Source organism: Castanea sativa, chromosome 3 (assembly GCF_040712315.1).
Source record: "Castanea sativa cultivar Marrone di Chiusa Pesio chromosome 3, ASM4071231v1".
Classification (NCBI taxonomy): domain Eukaryota; kingdom Viridiplantae; phylum Streptophyta; class Magnoliopsida; order Fagales; family Fagaceae; genus Castanea; species Castanea sativa.
In genome coordinates, this window is record NC_134015.1 from 47,440,176 (window position 1) to 47,460,114 (window position 19,939).

The 19,939-nt window shown below is 38.5% G+C and overlaps 2 protein-coding genes across 2 annotated transcripts; one reads left to right on the plus strand and one right to left on the minus strand.

Moving 5' to 3' along the window:
- The first annotated feature begins 1,327 nt into the window (after positions 1-1,327).
- Positions 1,328-2,208, plus strand: LOC142629064 (secoisolariciresinol dehydrogenase-like). Its single transcript, XM_075803056.1, has 3 exons — positions 1,328-1,365; positions 1,578-1,606; positions 1,712-2,208. Exons 1-3 carry the CDS (start codon positions 1,328-1,330, stop codon positions 2,206-2,208), a joined length of 564 nt encoding a protein of 187 aa, XP_075659171.1.
- A 6,648-nt stretch (positions 2,209-8,856) lies between these two features.
- On the minus strand, positions 8,857-11,868 carry LOC142627657 (cytochrome b-c1 complex subunit 8). Its single transcript, XM_075801531.1, has 2 exons — positions 11,565-11,868; positions 8,857-9,159 (listed from the first exon to the last, which is right to left on the minus strand). The coding sequence occupies exons 1-2, from the start codon at positions 11,732-11,734 to the stop codon at positions 9,111-9,113; spliced, it is 219 nt and encodes a 72-aa protein (XP_075657646.1). The 5' UTR covers positions 11,735-11,868; the 3' UTR covers positions 8,857-9,110.
- Positions 11,869-19,939: the final 8,071 nt, after the last annotated feature.

Below are 19,939 nucleotides of genomic sequence, written 5' to 3' on the forward strand. Positions count from 1 at the left end.
ACTGCCACCACCATACTTTTTTCTCTCTTTTTTATTGTTCAAGTTTTTTTAGAGTGTAAGTATTTGTTCTTGGCTTATGGGTTTGCTTTGATATGGTATTTCTTTAATGGGTCATGGAGCTTTTGTGCTAATTTTTGCTATTTTTCAGTTTTGGTTTAAAGTTTTTGTTGTTCAAGTTTCTTTAGAGTGTAAGTATTTTTTTTTGGCTTATGGGTTTGCTTTGATTTGGTTTTTCTTTAATGGGTCATGGAGTTTTGTACTAATTTTTGCTTTTTTCTATTTTGGTTGGAAATTGGTAGAAAATTCTCTTATTCAGATTTGGCTTCTTGGGCAAAAGGACTTGAGGATCAAGGGCTGAATCATTGTAAGTATTTCTTTAGAGTGTTAGTATTTGTTTTTCAATATTATACTTTCTAGCAATGGCAAGAAATGAACAATAGAATTGCAAAATAGACTATGTTCCAAACATATATATTAATGGGTTTTTAACTAACTAAGAAACTTAATTTAATAGCTACAATTAATCTTAGGCAACCAACCCACTTAGTTTAAGTGATACATGTATTGGTATTATACAAATATATATATATATATATATATATATATATATATATATATATATATCTATATATATCTATGGTTAATGTGTTATTGTGGAATATTGATGATTAGTAGGTACATTTGATATATTACAAGCTTGTGTTAGTTATTGTTGAATTTTAAGCAGGTTAATATAGCATTTTTAATTTTTTTTTTTTAAATAATGAGCAGCTTTTGCGACGTTTTTGAAACGTCGCTAAATGTATTTTCCTACATTACATACGAAAATGGTATATTATTTAGTGACGTTTTAGAAAACGTCACTAAAAGTTTTTGAACGCCACTAAAGAGTAATATATGGCGACGTTTTTTGAAACGTCACAATAAACCTATAGTGACTGCTCTATTGCGACGTTTTTGAACGTCACAAAAACAAACGTCGCTATAGACCATTTGTGTCTATAGTGACGTTTTTTGGGTTTTTAGTGACGTTTTACAAACGTCGCCTAAACCCAGATTTCTTGTAGTGTGTCGATGATGCAAATCTTGGTAGAATTAGTCAAATAAATGGCCCAAATTAGGGTGACTTGATGTGAACCGGTTCTTATAGGAAGCAATGCTATTGGTAGTAATCAAACAGTGCTTATGCCACAGCTGGGAACGCAAAGGGTGTGACATTGCCTCTATATAAGTTAGTTACGTTAGGGGAGAGATCACAAAGCAATTTAGTGACAGTCTTTTGGGTTTCATTTTCATTTTTCCAACACACATTCTAACTCCATCGATGATGGGAAGTTTCTCAGTACTCCCACCTGAAGCAAGAAGGTATGGGAAAATTTTGGCTATCTTGCCTCTATGTGTTTAATTTGTTAAAGAACAATATTCTATGAAAAAAATTCTCTCTCCAAGTAAAACATTTTTGTATGAGTAATGTTAGAGATAATACAAATTTTACTACATAACCTTTACAAACTACCGTATTGTGTCCATATTGTTGACTAATAAAAGTGAGATAATATCATGTTAACGTGTGACAGGTTAGAAGGAAAAGTAGCACTAATTACTGGTGGGGCTAGCGGAAAAGTAGCACTAATTACCAAGTAGGGTCTTAGGCCGCGTTTTTACAAACGCAGCTAAAAAAAACGCGGCCTAAGACCCGCGTTTTTTGTAGTGATTGGTGCAGCCACTGTAAAACTATTCTCCAAACATGGAGCTAAAGTTGTAATTGCAGACATGCAAGATGAATTAGGTCACTCTGTATGCAAAGAACTAAATCCTCAATCCGCAACCTTCGTCCATTGTGATGTCACCAAAGAAACTGACATGGAAAATGCTATTAACCATGTTGTTTCCATGTATGATAAGCTAGACATTATGTACAACAATGCTGGTATTAGTGGAGAATCCCAATGCAACATCCCTGACAACACCCAGGCTGATTTTGAGCAAGTGATTAGAGTCAACCTGGTAAGTGCTTTCCTTGGTACCAAACATGCAGCCCGTGTGATGATCCCAGCTCGCAAGGGTAGTATAATCAATACTGCTAGCATATCCTCTATCATGGGAGGCACTGCACCACATGGCTACACATGCTCAAAACATGCTATGGCTGGATTAATGAAAAACACAGCAATGGAGCTCGGACATTTCGGCATTCGTGTGTGTTGAAAATACTGAATTCAATAGTATTGTATTTCATGCTGAAATAATATACATGAGTGCCTTTATATATAGGAGGCATATGAGTGATGTACAAGTAAATATGAGTGCAGTACAAGTAGTACAATGTGTGCTATACAAGTAAGTAACCTAGTTGGGCCAAGCCCACAATACTATACGTTAACAGTGTGAATTGTGTGTCACCCTACGCGGTTCTTACACCTTTAACAAAGGCATACTATAATCAGGTTGAGGAAGGAATTTCTAATTTTTATTCCAACCTCAAGGGCAAGGTTCTCACGGCAGAGGATGTGGCTGAGGTTACGCTCTTTCTTGGAAGTGATGACTCAAAATATGTGAGTGGACATAACCTTATCATAGACGGAGGCTTGATTGTTGTGAATTCAGGCTTTTGCATGTACCCACAATAAAGAATAAAATGGGAAGTTTAAGTGCACCAAAAACTTTACTGAAAATTATTGTTCGAGGCCATTTGAAATTTTCCATGTATTACTCAATGCTTGTGGAAATAATCTAATAAAACTAGCATCTTTACACGTGCTATGCAATTGTTTAGAGCCTCTTCTTTTTTTTATATAATAAATCATTTTTATTTCTTTATTTTATTTTTTTCAAATAAAACTAGCATCTTTTTTACACGCGCTATGTAATTATTCAGAGCCTCTTCCTTTTTTTATATAATAAATCATTCTTATTTCTTTATTTTACTTTTTTTCAAATAAAAGTAGCATCTTTTTTACTCGCGCTATCCAATTGTTCAAAGTCTCTTCCTTTTTTTATATAATAAATTATTCTTATTTCTTTATTTTACTTTTTTCAGTGGAGAATTCTAAGAGTGTTACATACTTGTGTCTATTGGGAAATTCTTACCTAGCCCCAAACTACAAGGTCATCAAGCTAACTTTGTAGTCCCAGCCAATAAGAACAAAACATATAAGATGAGAGTGTTGACTTCATCTAAATAGTACAGCTCATCAACAATGGCAGCACATTCTTGAAGTCCCAAACGTCCCGTTAACTTTCCCGTTAGCCAGCTGTTTTCAACAATTCTTTCACCAGTTTCAAAAGTTTTCGGGCCCACCTCAATTTCAAATTTCAATCATCCCGCTTGTTTCTTGTATTTCATTTCTCCTCTTCAACATAAAAATGAAAATCACTTTCTTGTAACTCTCTCCCAGCCGACACAGCCATGGTCTCACTGGTTTTTTCACCTTCTTGTAGCTTTTTTCATTTTTTGTTTATCACTGAAAACTTAGAAATTCTCTCTCATGTTTTGTGTTTAATTTTGTAGATCATCAGCATGCACGGGTTCAAGAAAATCCACAAGGTTCAAAAGGTGACAATCAAATCGCACTCTCTAATATCTCTTTCTCTCTCTCTTTCTAAGTTACTGAACTTATTTATTAGTGTTAGCCTCTGTTTGATTGCCAAGAAATTGGATGTGAAATCAATTGTAAATGTCTTAATTAACCACTGTTTCTATTGTTGTACAATTTTTTTTTCTCCTTTCAAGAGCTCAAAAAGTGTGTTACACTCGTACTCAATTAAGTGTTGTTTTATGTTTTCGTCTATAGTGCTCTGAATCATCAATGAAGTTCTTAGCCTCTGTTCGGTTCCAGAGAAACAAAAATTGGGTATAGTGCTCATAATACATTCTTAAAAAAAAAAAGAAACAAAACTCAAAAAGACAAAATAAATTATACCTCCATTACTTTGAAAATTGGGTTCTTCCATGGTTATATGAACAAGATTTTGTCTCTTTACAGTTAAACTTTTCACTTGATTTCACTAAAAAATCACTCATTTGTTTGTGGTCACACACTCACACTTAGCACTTATTTTTTGTCAACACTGAGCAGTAAGACTTGTGGCTTTTGTCCACAAGAGTAAGAACCCTAAGAGCATCCACAGCAATGGAGCTAAAAATTTAGCTTTTTAACTCCACAGTTATATCTACTCATTTTATAAAACATGCTGCAGCAGTGGATCTATTTTAGCTTTCAACACAATAAAATAATATAAACATCACAATAAAATAATACATCTCCTACAATAAAATAATACAAATCCACAACCACCACAAGGCACAAACCAAACCCATAGGAACCCGAAAATCCAGCAACCCAAAACTGAAACCCACCACGCCGGTATGTCAAAACCCACCACGCTGATACGCTGAAACCCACCATGCCGGTACGCCGAAACCCACTCCTATCCACGAGCAAGCACAACCACGAGCGATAACCACTCCGATCCACAAGCAAGCACTCCGATCCACGGAAAGCCACTTCGATCCACGAGGCCGGAGCACAATCCACAACCCAGCGGCGGAGTGGAGGTGAGGGAAGAAGAGCACCAACTGTTTCGGCACTGAGACCACCCACGAACCGTTTCGGCACCAAACCCAACCACGAACCCAACCGTTGCCGAGCTTAATTAGTCTCACTGTTTCGGCACCGAGATCCTCACTGAAACTATCAACATTGTCCATCTCTGATCTCTCCATGGAGGGAGAGAGGGAAAAAAAAAAAAAAAAAAAGGGAGAAGAGCTGAAGTGTGTACGGGGTAAATTTTATTTAATTGAAAAGATAAATAAAATATTATTATTTTGGTATAGCTTTGAGCTACAGTGCACATTTATCTTTAGATGTGCGCTGTAGCTCAAAAGCTAAAATTTTTAGATATGCCTCCACTGCTGTAGCTCTAATTTTTCAGTTTGTAGCTATAAAAATAGCTTTTTAGCTTTTTACAACCACTGCTGCAAGTGCTCTAAAAGGCTAAAAAGCTATTTTTATAACTACAAATTGAAAAATTAGAGCTACAGCAGTGGAGGCATATCTAAAAATTTTAGCTTTTGAGCTACAGCGCACATCTAAAGATAAATGTACACTGTAGCTCAAAGCTATACCAAAATAATAATATTTTATTTATCTTTTCAATTAAATAAAATTTACCCCGTACACACTTAAGCTCTTCTCCCTTTCCCCCCCCCCCCCCCTTTCTCCCTCTATGGAGAGATCAGAGATGGATAGTGTTGATGATTTCAGTGAGGATCTCGATGCTGAAACAGTGAGACTAATTAAGCTCGGCAACGGTTGGGTTCGGTGCCGAAACGGTTCGTGGGTGGTCTTAATGCCGAAACGGTTGGTGCTCTTCTTCCCTCACCTCCACTCCGTTGCCGGATTGTGGATTGTGCTCTGACCTCGTGGATCGAAGTGGCTTTCTGTGGATCGGAGTGGTTATCGCTCGTGGATAGGAGTGGGTTTTGGCGTACCGGCGTGGTGGGTTTCAGTTTTGGGTTGCTGGATTTTCGGGTTCCTATGGGTTTGGTTTGTGCCTTGTGGTGGCCGTGGATTTGTATTATTTTATTGTAGGAGATGTATTATTTTATTGTGATGTTTATATTATTTTATTGTGTTAAAAGCTAAAATAGATCCACTGCTGCAGTATGTTTTGTAAAATGAGTAAGTATAATAGATAAAGTAACTTTTTGTGGAGCTAAAAAGTTAAATTTTTAGTTCCGCTGCTTTGAATGCTCTTACAACTACGGCTGCAAGTGCTCTAAAAGGTTCTCTTGTCCTAAGTTTTCACTGGAAAACAGCTGACCAGCACTCTTTTTTATATTTTATTCTTTTAATAATGTTAACGTTAACTTGATGTCTAACGTTGGGCTTTTTTTCCTTCTTAACTTTTTTCTTTACCACACCTTTCTCTGAAGGAAGCGCAAAGGCACACATCAGTCCCATGAACAAAAAGATTCACGTGAAGTCAACACATCAGTCCCATGAGCTGTACTATTTAGATGAAGTCAGCAATTTCTTCTTACATGTTTTGTTCTTATTGGCTGGAACTACAAGGTCAGCTTGGTGACCTTGTAGTCTGGGAATAGGTAAGAATTTCCCGTGTCTATATATGCGCAATGCTGATGATTTTTCTTAAGGACCTTTAAATACATTTTGCACGTGTACAACATTTGCCGCATTTTGTGTAGAATATAAATTTATATTGTACTGTACAAGGTAAAAGAAGAATTTCTCTTTTCTTAATAATTTTTAAAATGAGAGGTGTTACGTCCACAATATTTTTACAACAAATCATAGGTGGTCAGTTATTATTGGTTCAAATTTGAACTTAACACTAAGATTACTTTTTTGCCCCAACAATAACAACCAGTAACAACCTGCCACTTAAGATTTGTTGTAAAAATGTTGTGGACATATCATTAAGAGCATCTGTGCAAGAAATTCGGTAATCCTTGATGCCGCTTGACATGTTTCATTAAAATGCATCAATTTCTAGCTAATGAAAAACTTTATTTATTTCTTTTTTTTTGGGTGCTTTTTCAATACGTATTAGTGGACAATACCTGATTCTGAGGTTCTATTTTATAGTTACAATGCTCTTTTTCCAAAATGATCAAGTTGTACTATAAATAGAGTTATTTGTAACAAGAACAAGTAGTGTTTGCAAGTAAGGGTTTTAGGGGGTTTACCTTGGATTTTGCTGTCTTGCTTCACAATCACAAGAGGCAGAGAAAAACCCTTTTCTGCTCGTTTCACTATATGAATATTCAGTCTCATAATTGTATTTTTGACACGGTAAAAGTCAAAGTCAAAGTGTGCAAGCTACATCAAACATTCAAACTCCCTCAAAATGGCAAAACTTAGATACAATACTTTAGATACAGTTCATTAAGTACCTCTTTTATATTACTGTCACTTGTCTAGTTTAATAACTCCACTAACAAGCGTTAAAACACTGTCTCCTTTGTTTTTCCCTAGCCCGAGAGAAAATATGAGAGCTTCAAATTTCTCACTCAAGAAACAGTAACCAAATTTCTTCCTTCCTCCATTTTATTTGATGTTTGAATATTTATCAATTACCAAACAAAAAAATGGGAAAAAAAAATGGGTCTGAAGTTGAGTGTTGATGTTAACGTTGAAATCCAATCCGTATTTACCCAAACAAAACCACCTGAAAATCCATACACCTACCCAAACCTAATGACCACTTTGCTGCCAAACTCCCGTCGCAAGCCCAACTCCCCGTCGCAAGCCCAAACTGGAATATCGATGTCAAGATTTGGCTTTGAAAGAAAATCAAAAGCACTATAAAATCATTTTTTTTCCTACCTATTAGGCACTCCCTTGTAAATCTGCAGACTCACTTACCCCATCAAAAAATGAAATTAGGTAGTGCATCCCTTGAATGCATGTGCTTTTGGTCATCACCTTGCTGGAAATTTTCATAGATTGACCATCTTTTGCTTTGACATCATTTGGAACATAGCATTATTGAGAGGGAAAACTTATTTTTGTTCTTCTTTGCTTGATTTAGATTATAAAATCTCACAATAATAGCCATCTGGTGTGAGGAGTCTAAGAGATTTGAGATTCTAAATAGGTTTCTAGCAGGCCAAGAAAAAAAAAAAAAAAAAAAACTAAATGACAGTGAACAGACGTTAGCTAATTTATTAAACTAAATAGGTGGTAGTAATTTAGAAGGGGTACCAAAGGAATAAGGTACTTTATCTAAGTTTGAACCCCCCTCAAAATTATTAGCATTCTTTATGCTCGAAATACTTTAAAGTTACTTAAAACCACACTAATAATTTTTTGCAAGGAAAATGTTTTTATGAAACCTTTTTTTTTTTTTTTGAGAGAGTTTTAACTTATGACGTCCATTCTTAATATAGCTCTTTATCATCAGACCAAGACATCAATCAGTTTTAGGTGTAGACGAGGATTGAACCCCAGATTTTTTATTCAACCATCAAAGACTTTATCAGTTAAACTAACTAGAACCCACTTATGCAACTTTGTTGTAAGAATTAATGTTTTTAAAATTATCCACATGTATTTATAGTTATAGATATTTTATATATTTAGTGAGTCATGTGACTTATTTAAATAATAAATGTGAATTTTTTTTTTTTTACCGTCACATAGTGGGTTGTATTAAAGTGGTGACTTTGCATTAAAATTGCAATCTAGATTGCATAAAAACCTTGCTCTGATTTTTAAAAGAAATGGTTTTTATGCAACATTTCACTACATAACAGTTTAAAAAACCAACCACATATAATTATAATTTATATACATATGAAATATTTAATGAGTTATATGACTTACTTAAATAATACATGTAAATAGTTTTTGGTTTTTTAACCATCAGGGTTGTATAAAAATTCTGCTCCTCTTTTTAAAATAGTGCATCTGTGCAAGACTGCAAGGAACTCAGGTATCCTTGATGCCGCATGACATGTTTCATAAAAATGCAACGATTTCTATGATAATGAATAAAATTTTATTTTTGACTATTTATTTCCTTTTGTTCTTTTTTCCAATGAGCAGCCACGATGGCACCAGTTAGACATCAGCCCTTGAAAAACATAGCGGCAACACACACAACACTAAATCAGGATTCAGGAGTATCATCCTTATTTTTGACACAGCACTTTATCACGAGTATCATCCTTGTTCTTAATCCCATTTCATCCACCGCGAGAATCCTGTATTACGGCATCTTTTTTTCTTTTATACATGCGAGTATATTGCCTAAGAGACAGTTTTCTGTTTATTGATCATTTTTTGTTTAATTAAGTGCCACACTGGGAGGAGACCTTAGGAAGAGTCATTGCCATAAACTTCTGTTTATTAACCATTAAAAGATGCACTCTTAATTATAAAGTTCCAAATTACACATCACATTCATGCATTTGGTGATCAAGTTTGAAAATTTATTTTAAGAACACCACCTCAAACATTGTTCAAAATTCCCAGAAACTCAAATCTAATTAACTTGAAAGAAGAAAAAATAAGCTTTTCATCAAAGTTCCAGCTAACTGACAAGAGGAGCTTTGCTGCAAAATGGATGCACATCTATGCACTTCAATAACGGTGGGCCAACTTCTCCTTTTCCTGGTAATGTTGGACATACCTGCATCCAATAGACGTATAAAACTCAGTCAAAATACTGTGTGATTGCAACATGTAATGGATGGAATCATGGAAGCCAAGGAACAATAGTTTACTTAGGACGATATATAGTTAACAATGCGAACAGCAAAAGTATATTCTTTTTTCTGTTTTGAGTGATATCCCATTATTCAACTTGCATTGATAACAATCAATTACTGAAAACACAGCTTACTAATGAGCTCAAGCTCAACTGACTCCTTGTACCCTTATAGATTACTGATGACACAGCTGGGCCAAAACAAACACTCAAAAAATCCATTACTCTCTTCCAAACATGATAAAATTACACATAGAGAATGATGCATGTTGGAAGATAAGAGGGAAGATGGTTTGTAAGTCACCAGCCAAACTGGCACAAAATCATGGATCAACTATATTCCGTTAATAATGAATGTCTTCCTAGTTCCACTTCAAAAATACTTGTCTCACGGTCACAAATTGTCCACACTCAACATCTGCTAGGGCATCCAGGTACAAATTCAAGTATTAAATTTCCCATTAATTAACAAAATTTAAATCATGTTAAAAGATACTTCACATTCAATTTCTAAATTTTTATTTATTGGTAATTGTTAGGATCATTGTCAAGTGCAATGCCTTGTTCAGAGCAGTGCTGCTTTGCTAGCTTAAGGTGTTGCTATGTTGGTGCAATGCTGGAGTGCACGTCTGATGCATCAGCAATAGCAGTAGTGTTATGCAGCATTGGTGGTGTTATGCAGCATTGGTGGTGTTATGCAGCTGTGAGCAGTTACTAGTGGTTAAAGTTGTGAAGGGTATGTATGTTAGGTACATGCAATATTATGCATATTGTTAGATGGTAGCTGATGATTGTAATAGCAATTGTGTACCTGTAACTAATTGGTAACATGCACATGTATTAATTCAATTCTGCATGTGGCTAATTAGCAAGCTGCAGTAGGTAGTTATAAGTTTGTCAGCAATAGTTAACTACTTGGCATGTACTTGAGTGGCCTTAAGTATAAAAGGTTACTAGCATTAGTAGGGAGGTCTTAGCAATAAGAAACATCTTAATTCTCTCGTTTATCTCTTTAACTTTCTGACACGCTCTCTCTCTAGTTCTGGAGACCAGGTTCCCTAAGTAATTACCCTAAAACCATATCAGTTAGTGTATGATCTTAATAGTAATCCACCCGAACTTGGTGAGTGTTGAACCCATAACCTCACCCTCCACTTTGCTCTTACGGGGAGGAAGTGCCATTTGTGTTAGAGCTCATTGGCCACATTCAATTTCTATTTATTTTTCCAGCTCTATATTTAAAAAAATTTCTACCTTGCACCCTAGAATCTCAAAAAAAAAAAAAATCCTGTAATTGTTAGTAGAAAACTCTTTATATGATAATTGTTCCTTTACAAATTAAATGCTAACATCATAAATCAATAGACTTTATACAGTATCTTCGCTAGGAATATGCATAAATGTTGAAGAAAAAGGAACATTTTAGAATAAAATGTTTGATAATGATTAGAGTCCAACAGCCAGCTATATGCAGGAGAAGAGATTGGAGAACTTCAACGATTACTAGCCCCATCAATCCGAGTATCCAACAGCTCATGGAAGAGTGACATTTCACAATTGAAGGAAATTTCGTATGAACATATGTATTTATGGTTCTGTATGTGCTATGCGAAAAACGAAAGTGTCAAAACCCCAAATTGGAGGATCAACTCCCCTACTTGTTCAACCAAAGAAGTGGCAAGAAAATGAATTTCTCTCCAACAAGCAAGAGGAAGATGCATACTAGAGTTTTGTTTAATGCCCCGATAAAGTTTGGCTGGAGACGACAATTCAAGACTGTTTACGAGTTGTAATACAAACATATGTAAACCTTAAGTTTATTTGATTATAAAACTTTCCGCTATCTAATTTATAAAAATAAAATAAAATCATCCCTCCCCTTAAAACAATCCAAAGGAGTAGACTAGAAACTAGAAACCTCAAACCCTCGTCCATCGTCCCCGTCCCATGGTCAACACCAAAAGCCAGCAACAATACCACTATGCAAACCACAAAATTGCACCAATACAGATTCCAAATATACAAAATACAATACAAAACCACCAATCCAGAACTACATCAACAAGGCAAAAGTCCTTCTTTGCTACTGATTATAGCTCGAATTCGCCCACAAATCCCAGTGTTTCTTCTAAATCAAAACCCTAAAGATCCCGAATCGTAACAGATTTCTCTAATCTAATATAAATCTGACTTTAATTTGATCGAATCGAAAAGTCAAATCAACAAGCAAGTATAGTATAATAGGAAAGAGCGAAACCCTAAGATTGATAGTATAGTATAAAAAAGTAAAAAGAGAGAAAGAGGGAGGGGTAAAAGTGGGAAATTACGAGTAGGTGCCGACGAGAGGAGCGAGGAGAAGCACAGCGCTGTGCCAATTCTCGGAGACCTTGTGGTGGATCTTGCCCGGAATGTCTTTCCAGAGGCCAGGCATCACCTTTTGCTGGAACGGTGAGAGCGCGTACACCACCGCCTTCATCCTCACTGGTTGCTTCCCCATCGTCGTCGAGATCTTCTCTTCTGCGATTCGAGTGGGTAATGCCTCTGTGTGTGTCTTTCTCTCTCTGTTTGTTTTTGATTTAGGGAAAAATGAAATGGAAACGAGCTACTCTTTCTCTCTATCTATCTAGAAGCTACGCTTGGAAGATTTTTTTTTGTTTTTTTTAATAGAACCGCTGTTAGATATAGCGGATTCAAGTTCAAAACGCAGTTTTTTTTTTTTTAATAATTATTATTGATTTACTTTTAGGTTGGATTTGGAAACTTAGGGTGACTAGGGGTGTACAGAAAATTCGCCAACCTGTCAAACCTAATTTGACTCCACCCAACTCAATCTATCAGGTTGGGTTGGTTTTTAGGGCTTAGTATGCTGGGTTGGGTTATAAAAAAATTTTTGTAGTAGGTCGAGTTGGGTTTGAGTCATAAAATTACAAACTCGCCAAACACAACCCAAACCGACCCGACCCGACCTACCCATATTTTAATATATATTTAAAATATATTATATATTTAATAAATATTTTTTTTAAAGTTAAAACCCAGCTATAGAGTACTTCATCCATTCCTACAAACATATATAATATAAAATCTTATTACTTTCTTTAATATATATTTAAATATATTATATAATTAATAAAAAAAAATATGGGTTCAATTTAATAATAATAATAAAAATGTCCAACCCATAGGTTCAACCTGACCCATGTGAGTTGGACATATGTAATGGGTTGGGTTGGGTCGAATTTTTTTTGACCCACCATAATGGGTTGGGTCTCTCAACTCGACCCATGCACACTATTAAGAGTGACTTTGGATACCGTTTTTATTTCGCTGAAAATTGAATATAATAAATAAATAAATAATTTTTGAATTATTGTTCACAAATGAAAAATACTGTTCATTTGCCTTGATATACTGCTCATGTGCAAGAGGCACTGGTAAACAAAAAGGCAAAATGCTAAATGCCAAACGTGGATGTGATCCAAACGGGTACTTAGAGTTTTAGATTTTATTTCAAATTTAGAATTTGTTTGGATACTACTTATTGCTAAAAACTGAAAACACTGTAGCAAAATAATTTTTAAATGTGTGAATAGTGCATAAGACCCATTTTTAATGAAAATTTTGTTGAAAAAAGAGATTTATGGGTCCCGTGAACAGTGCACTGTTCACGGGACCCATTGACAGACACTGGACATAGCTGAAAAATCATTTCAGTTGTATCCAAACGTTCACTTAAGGGTATGAATGTTTAAAATATTTGATGGATTTTGTTTTTGTCAAATCCAAATTCTTGATATCTTAAAATAATTCAAATAAGGCTTTTGAATTTTAATCACTCAAATCCAAATCTATATGTTCAAATCTTACAATTCATGCATTTGTTTATTCTACAATATAAATCTTACATGAACATAGAAGGTAAACTAATAGTTTTTTTTTTCTTTTTTCTTGGGAAAAGTTTTAGTTCCAAACTAATTTGGGGTTATCTTACTCCAATTAACTATGTAACTGTAAGTGCACAATTGCACCTGGCCCCAAGAACAGTTACGAGCTCAGGCCCAACGAGCCTTAAACAATGTAATTTGTAGAGTGTGGGCTTGAAACCCAGGTTAGAAGTGTTTGAGGATTAAATAGCAAGCTAAAGATTATAAACACTTAAAAACAACAAAGAATGCTATGAATCAATCTGCTTCGGACGTAAGCGAGAACTGTTCTTATATAATTTCTCTCTCTTTCTTTTTCTCTTTCTTTTAGGTTACAAAGAGGAGATCCCTTTCTGTCTTAAATTCTTCCTTAAATACTACTCTCTTGAATACCTTTTACACGTGTTGCTTTACCTCCCCTTTAACCTAGATATTTCTTTTCCGATTGCCTTTGAATAGTAACCAGAAGTTTCTCTTCCACTGCTCGTGTCACTTCCCCATCAATGCGGCCGGGGTGGTAGGTGCAGGGTCTTTAATGTGGAGGTAGCAGCCTTTATCTTTGACATTTCTTCAACACCTTCTTTGGGGCATTCTAGGTTTACCCCTTTCAACCATTGGTCTTAACCGTGTCATCCCCTAATCTTTATTGCGAAACCCCGAGTTCTCAAATGTCCGTACGAGGATAAGTTCACCCTCGGGCGGATCCTCGGACCCTCGGCGTATGGGCCGACCCATAGTACCAACAAATTCTAAACCCGTGCTGGGTCGGCCTTCCTTAACACGGCCCAAAAGGCCAGCATTCTCATCAGATCTTTTTGCCCCACACATTAGCCCCTCAAAACTCAAATTTTCAACGTCCGTGGAGAAAAATAGGGTTTTATTCCGACTAAAACCTACTCTACTCACTTTGTTAGTAATGGTACGTGTGGAAATCGTTTCGCGTCCCAAAGATGCCATTTGGCGGTTTTATTTTGAACAACGCGCGTATTTAATACCGCCGTTACACTTTGTCCCTCACGTTCAACGGTGAGATGGGCATCCAACGTCCATCATTACTCAACGAAAATTTGGGTGGGAAATATTTAATTTCGAGGCCGCCTTTTCGCACGTCGTGACGCTTCGGGAACCTGCGCCTTCATTTAATTCATCAGGGATCAATCCCATCAAAACACCTACAATCATTCTTTACCAGCAGAAAACCGTGGAAATCCGTACCTCCAACTTTGTAAGTTCTTGCTTTCTCTGTTCTTAACCTTTTCTCCTCGGATATAGTCCTCGGCTGTCTTCGTAAACATTTTTTCCTTTAAAGTTTAGCCTTTCGTTCTCTTCTAATGGGTAGGTTTAAGTGTCTAGTCGATTCCGTCGCTGGGATGGAAGGTTTTAGGGCTAAATACCGTATTCCCAGCGATGTAGGACTAAAGTATTGTCCGGCAGAAGCCGTGGCAGGTTCTAGGAAAGAGGAAGAGGTTATCATCCCTATGATAGCCTTTATAGAGGGTGGGATGACCCTTCCAATGAAACCCGTAATGAGGGAATACCTTCGCAACCACCGGTTGTGTCCCGATCAATGCCTCCCAAACGTTTTTAGAGTTCTAGGTAGTGTAGATGCTCTCAACGAGCAGATGGGTTTAAACCTCACATGGCACGATGTCGTGTTCCTATATGAGTCCCATAAACTTTCTAAGGTAGGTTATTATATTAAATCTCGGTCCAGCACCGTTAGGCTAATCTCACGTACTGCCCAAATCAAACAAAGGCATGAAGGACGACTACTTGATCGTGTCTCGGGAACCGGCACGACGGCCTCCAAGGCCCCGTTGAGTGGGGGGATCCGGAGTGTGACGCCGTAGGATTAATCTCCCACAACACAACTTCTCCTAACACACACAGAAATGCGTATTCATATTTACTTAAATTTGTTAAATATTTGTGTGAATGCGCATTTGTTTGTTTTGACGTCCTTTTGCGATAAGCGGCACGTGCATCCTCGTTCGAGTCACCGCAACATTGCCGATCTAAACCGAGTACTTCGCTCCGAAGTGTTCGTTAGTGAAGACTTACAACTCCGGGCTGCTCACCTCATTCTAGGGTACAATCCCCTTTCCTCGGACTTCCAAGATAGAGAACGCCATAATTGCGGGCGGACCGAAGACGAAAGAGGGATAAACGTAGCTCGGCCCCATTTTTCTTGGACGACCGCGAACTCCCGGACGCTCCCAACACCGTTTTGTACAACCGGCCTATCAAAGAATCCCCTTGGCCGTGCATTCGCGGGACGTCATTCCGTAAGAGCGGTGTCTTCTTCACACACTCTTGACGACGAGATAGATCAATTCCATCTCGAAGACACCGAGAGACCTCGCGGGAACCAGTTTGTGGTACTTTCCGACGAGGAGGAAGAAGCCACCGAGGCCTCTAGAATTGCGGGGTTTGTAGTTGCCCTTCCCTGGAGGACGAATTTGAAGAAGACATGGGAAGAATGGAGTGGCCTCCTCACGAATAGGGCCTGCTAAGGTTGCGAGAAAAAAAGAAAACGGGGACGTCCCAAGTTCCCCCGGCTTTACCTCCTCCTCCTCCAAATTGAGCCAAGCGCCGAGGATCCAAAGAAGAATAGGAAGCGGCATAATGAGTGGACGATTAATAAAGACCACAAGAAACCACGCAAACAACTCCCGTCGGCCCGGCGGCAGAAGCTGGACAAGGGCAAGGGTAGAGCTCGTTCGGTTGAAATCGGGGAATTCAGGGACGAGGCTGAAGTGCGCCGAGCACCGACCACCTGGTCCCCTGATCTAAAGCTGGACGGCGCACCCATCTCCTGCCAGTCCAGTATAAGGGCGGTTCAACAAGGCCACGCCCACCACCTGGCCGAGGTCTTGGAACGCCCTCTTCTGCTGCCCAAGGACATGGAGACCTTGGAAAAGATGGGCCAGCCACAACTATTCCTCTCACTAAAAAGAGACTTAGCGCTGGTAAGTTTTTCTCCTTTTTTAGGAAGGTTCCACTTTTGATAATATTTATAGGTAAGTTTGTTTTTTTATTGTTCCTAACTCCATCATACTTTGTTACAGGCTATTCAGGAGGTCTTTGTAGCTGAAAAGCTTATTGAAGACACTCGGAAAGTAGCCGGAGCGAGCTCGAAATCGGATGGAGATCGAGAAGTCTTTGGGCACGCCCTTGCCTAGAACGAGAAGCTGACCTCGGAGGTGTCGGATCCGAGGAGAGAGAAAAATGGGGTCGAGTCAAACTTGAAGACCATGAAGACCCGGATAGAAGGACGCGCAAGCTCCTTCATGCAAGAGATGAAGAGCTCTCCCAAGCTCAAAGGGAGTGCTCGGATACAGAAGCACTGGCGGCTGATGAAGGAAGAAGCCAAGCTCCTTCCAATTCTCTCTTCAAGCCGCCAAGCGGGCAAGTTTTGATGAAGGGGTAGCAACCACCGAGGAGCAGCTGACAGAGGAGTTCGCGGCTTTATGCCGCGAATACTGTCAAAAAGTATGGGGGGAAGCTTTAAACGCAGCAGGAGTTCCCCAATCTTCGGATTTGAGGAAGTCCGAGAACGTTTGACTTCCCCTAGAAATACAGGAGATTGAAGATGCTCCTGCTGCTACTCCTACCCCTGAGACAATTCTTCCTGCCCTACCTCCGGTGGTCCCACAGCAAATTCCTGATCCTACAGAACCTTCTGGTTCCAACAAAGAGAAGGAAGGAGGAGGGGATGCGGAGAAGGACTTAAGCCAAACAGTTGAACCCAACGTCCCGCCAACGAAGACAGCAGATAAGGGAAAGCAGATCTTGACTCCCTTTGAGCTAGAGTTGAGAAAGACCGAGGGTACTAGTACCTCTCAGCATGAGCCTCCTCCAAAAGCTTAGGACAAAGCTTAGGACTTAGCTTAGGGCTTCTCTTTTTCCATTTTTGAATTATCTATGTAATGCATATTTAACTGATTAATGAAGAACAATTTCATTTACTTTTCACTTGGGTTGTATCTGTTATACTTTATTTTACTTTTTTTTTTTGTATTTGTTATAAATATTGCCATTAGCACATAACCAAAATTTCTCAGAGTAAACAAATCTAACTCCAAGGATTGCACAATCATAACTTTCACATAATCTTATGTACATCATTAAAGATTTAATAAAAAGTGATATGGTTAATATATTCAAACAATGCCTTGATTAAAAAGAAAAGAGGACTTCATATAATAATTAAGCCCTTATAATGCACAACACTGTTTCTAGTAGGATGTAAGCTCCGAGCACCATTCCTTACACAAAATTGCTTAACACTTAAAGACATGAAACTAAAGGTCCGAGTTTAACAAACAGTAACGCATTAACATCCGGACATAATAAGGAGATAACCTTGATCAAAATTGTGGTCCGACGATAAGACTTCACCACTTTTACGTTTGATTCTTAAAAATTATAACTTCAAATGTTAATTTTCCCAAAGTAGGAGGTCCGAAGTCCCAACATAACTAAGGTTCTGTTTAACAAATGACAAGACATCAATTTCCACAAGGTTTGTGGTCCGAGGACTGCACTTAACCAAGTTTCTGTTTGATTCTTAAAAATTATAACTTCAAATGTTAATTTTCCCAAAGTAGGAGGTCCGAAGACCCAACATAACTAAGGTTCTGTTTAACAAATGACAAGACATCAATTTCCACAAGGTTTGTGGTCCGAGGACTGCACTTAACCAAGTTTCTGTTTGATTCTTAAGAGTGATAACTTCAAATGTTAATTTTCCCAAAGTAGGAGGTCCGAAGACCCAACATAACTAAGGTTCTGTTTAACAAATGACAAGACATCAATTTCCACAAGGTTTGTGGTCCGAGGACTGCACTTAACCAAGTTTCTGTTTGATTCTTAAGAGTGATAACTTCAAATGTTAATTTTCCCAAAGTAGGAGGTCCGAAGACCCGGCATAACTAAGGTTCTGTTTAACAAATGACAAGACATCAATTTCCACAAGGTTTATGGTCCGAGGACTGCACTTAACCAAGTTTCTGTTTGATTCTTAAGAGTGATAACTTCAAATGTTAATTTTCCCAAAGTAGGAGGTCCGAAGACCCGGCATAACTAAGGTTCTGTTTAACAAATGACAAGACATCAATTTCCACAAGGTTTATGGTCCGAGGACTACACTTAACCAAGTTTCTGTTTGATTCTTAAAAGTGATAACTTCAAGCGTCAGAGCTACTCATAATTTTGAAATACACACTGACAAAAGCTCATTTCATTAATAATAATACCTTCTAAGATTATTTACATTCCATGGACGTGGTACTATTCGTTCATCTAGATCAGCTAGCCTATATGACCCTATGCCTGCTACTGAAACAATGCGATAGGGGCCTTCCCAGTTTGGTCCCAGCTTGCCCCAAGCTGGGTTCTTAGAAGTGCCTACAACCTTCCTTAATACAAGATCACCAGGTGCAAGTGGTCTTAGCTTCACATGGGCATCATATCCTCGTTTTAGCTTCTGTTGGTAATAAGCCATCTGGACCATCGCTGCCTCGTGCCGTTCCTCAAGCAAATCTAGGCCCTTTTCCAGGAGTCCATTGTTATTCTCAGGACTAAAGGAGCTGGTCTTTAAGGTGGGAAAACCGATTCAGAGGTATCACCGCCTCGGCTCCGTAAGTCATAGAAAATGGAGTTTCTCCGGTGGACTGCGCGGTGTGGTCCGATACGTCCACAATAGACATGAGGGAGCTCTTCTGCCCATCTACCTTTCGCATCATCCAACCTTTTCTTTAGCCCACTAACAATGACTTTGTTAACGGCCTCGGCCTGCCCGTTTCCTCGAGGATACAGCCGGGGGTGGAATACCTATTTATAATACCCATGTCACCACAATACTTCCTAAAAGCCTTCTTGTCAACTGAACACCATTGTCCGAGATGAGCGTGTGTGGTATACCGAACTACGGTAACGATGTTTTTCCGTACAAACTTCTTGGAGTCAATATCTCTTATATTTGCCAAGGGCTCACTCCTCAACCCATTTAGTGAAATAGTCCGTTCCCACAAGAAGCCATCTTTTATTGCCCGGCTCTCGGGAACGGCCCTCAAATGTCCAAGCCCCATTGTGCAAAAGGCCAGAAGGTCGGAGAGAGGGTTAAGAACCCTCCAGGTTGGTGAATATTAGGAGCAAATCTCGACATCGATCACATTTCCTGGCATAGTCTTGGGCCTCCCTTTGCATATCGGGCCACCAATAACCCCGAGTCGAGCTCGCGGGCCAAGGACCTTCCCCAAAGGTGGCTGCCACAAATCCCTTCATGCAATTCTTCTAGAAGCCCCGTTAAATCGGGGTGTACACACGGCAAGTACGGTCCGAAAGGATCGTTTGTACAATTTTTGATCCTCGGGACAAAGGGGAATCCGTGGCGCCTTCGGCGTATCTGTTTTATCTGCCTCGGATTTGTCCTCAGGAAGGACATCATCCCTAAGAAAAGATACGACCAGGTCGATCCAACTAGGTCCAGGCCTTATTAGATGGATACGAGGCGCGTTGGTAATGACTAGAGAGGGCTCTAGCAAATCTTCAACGAGGATAACCCTAGGTAAACCTTGAGCCGAGGACGTTGCCAGCGTGGCTAAGGAGTCTGCATGGGTGTTTCCGCTCCGAGAGATATGAGTTAAGGCGAAGGAGCCAAATTGAGTTTGCTGACGCTTAATCTGGGCCAAATATTCCTGCATCCTTGGATCTCTAGCCTCCACGGTCCCCGTGACCTGTCCGACCAGTTGAGAATCCGAGAAGATGTGGATTTC

Bases quoted from the DNA above. Each gene is read 5' to 3' on its own strand.
- LOC142629064 (XM_075803056.1), top strand. From the start codon at position 1,328: ATGGGAAGTTTCTCAGTACTCCCACCTGAAGCAAGAAG. The intron at 1,366-1,577 runs GTATGGGAAAAT...AACGTGTGACAG, and splicing joins CTCCCACCTGAAGCAAGAAG to GTTAGAAGGAAAAGTAGCAC. The intron at 1,607-1,711 runs GTGGGGCTAGCG...CGTTTTTTGTAG, and splicing joins AAAAGTAGCACTAATTACTG to TGATTGGTGCAGCCACTGTA.
- LOC142627657 (XM_075801531.1), bottom strand. From the start codon at position 11,734: ATGGGGAAGCAACCAGTGAGGATGAAGGCGGTGGTGTACGCGCTCTCA. The intron at 9,160-11,564 runs GTAATTTCCCAC...TATTGGATGCAG, and splicing joins CCTCTCGTCGGCACCTACTC to GTATGTCCAACATTACCAGG.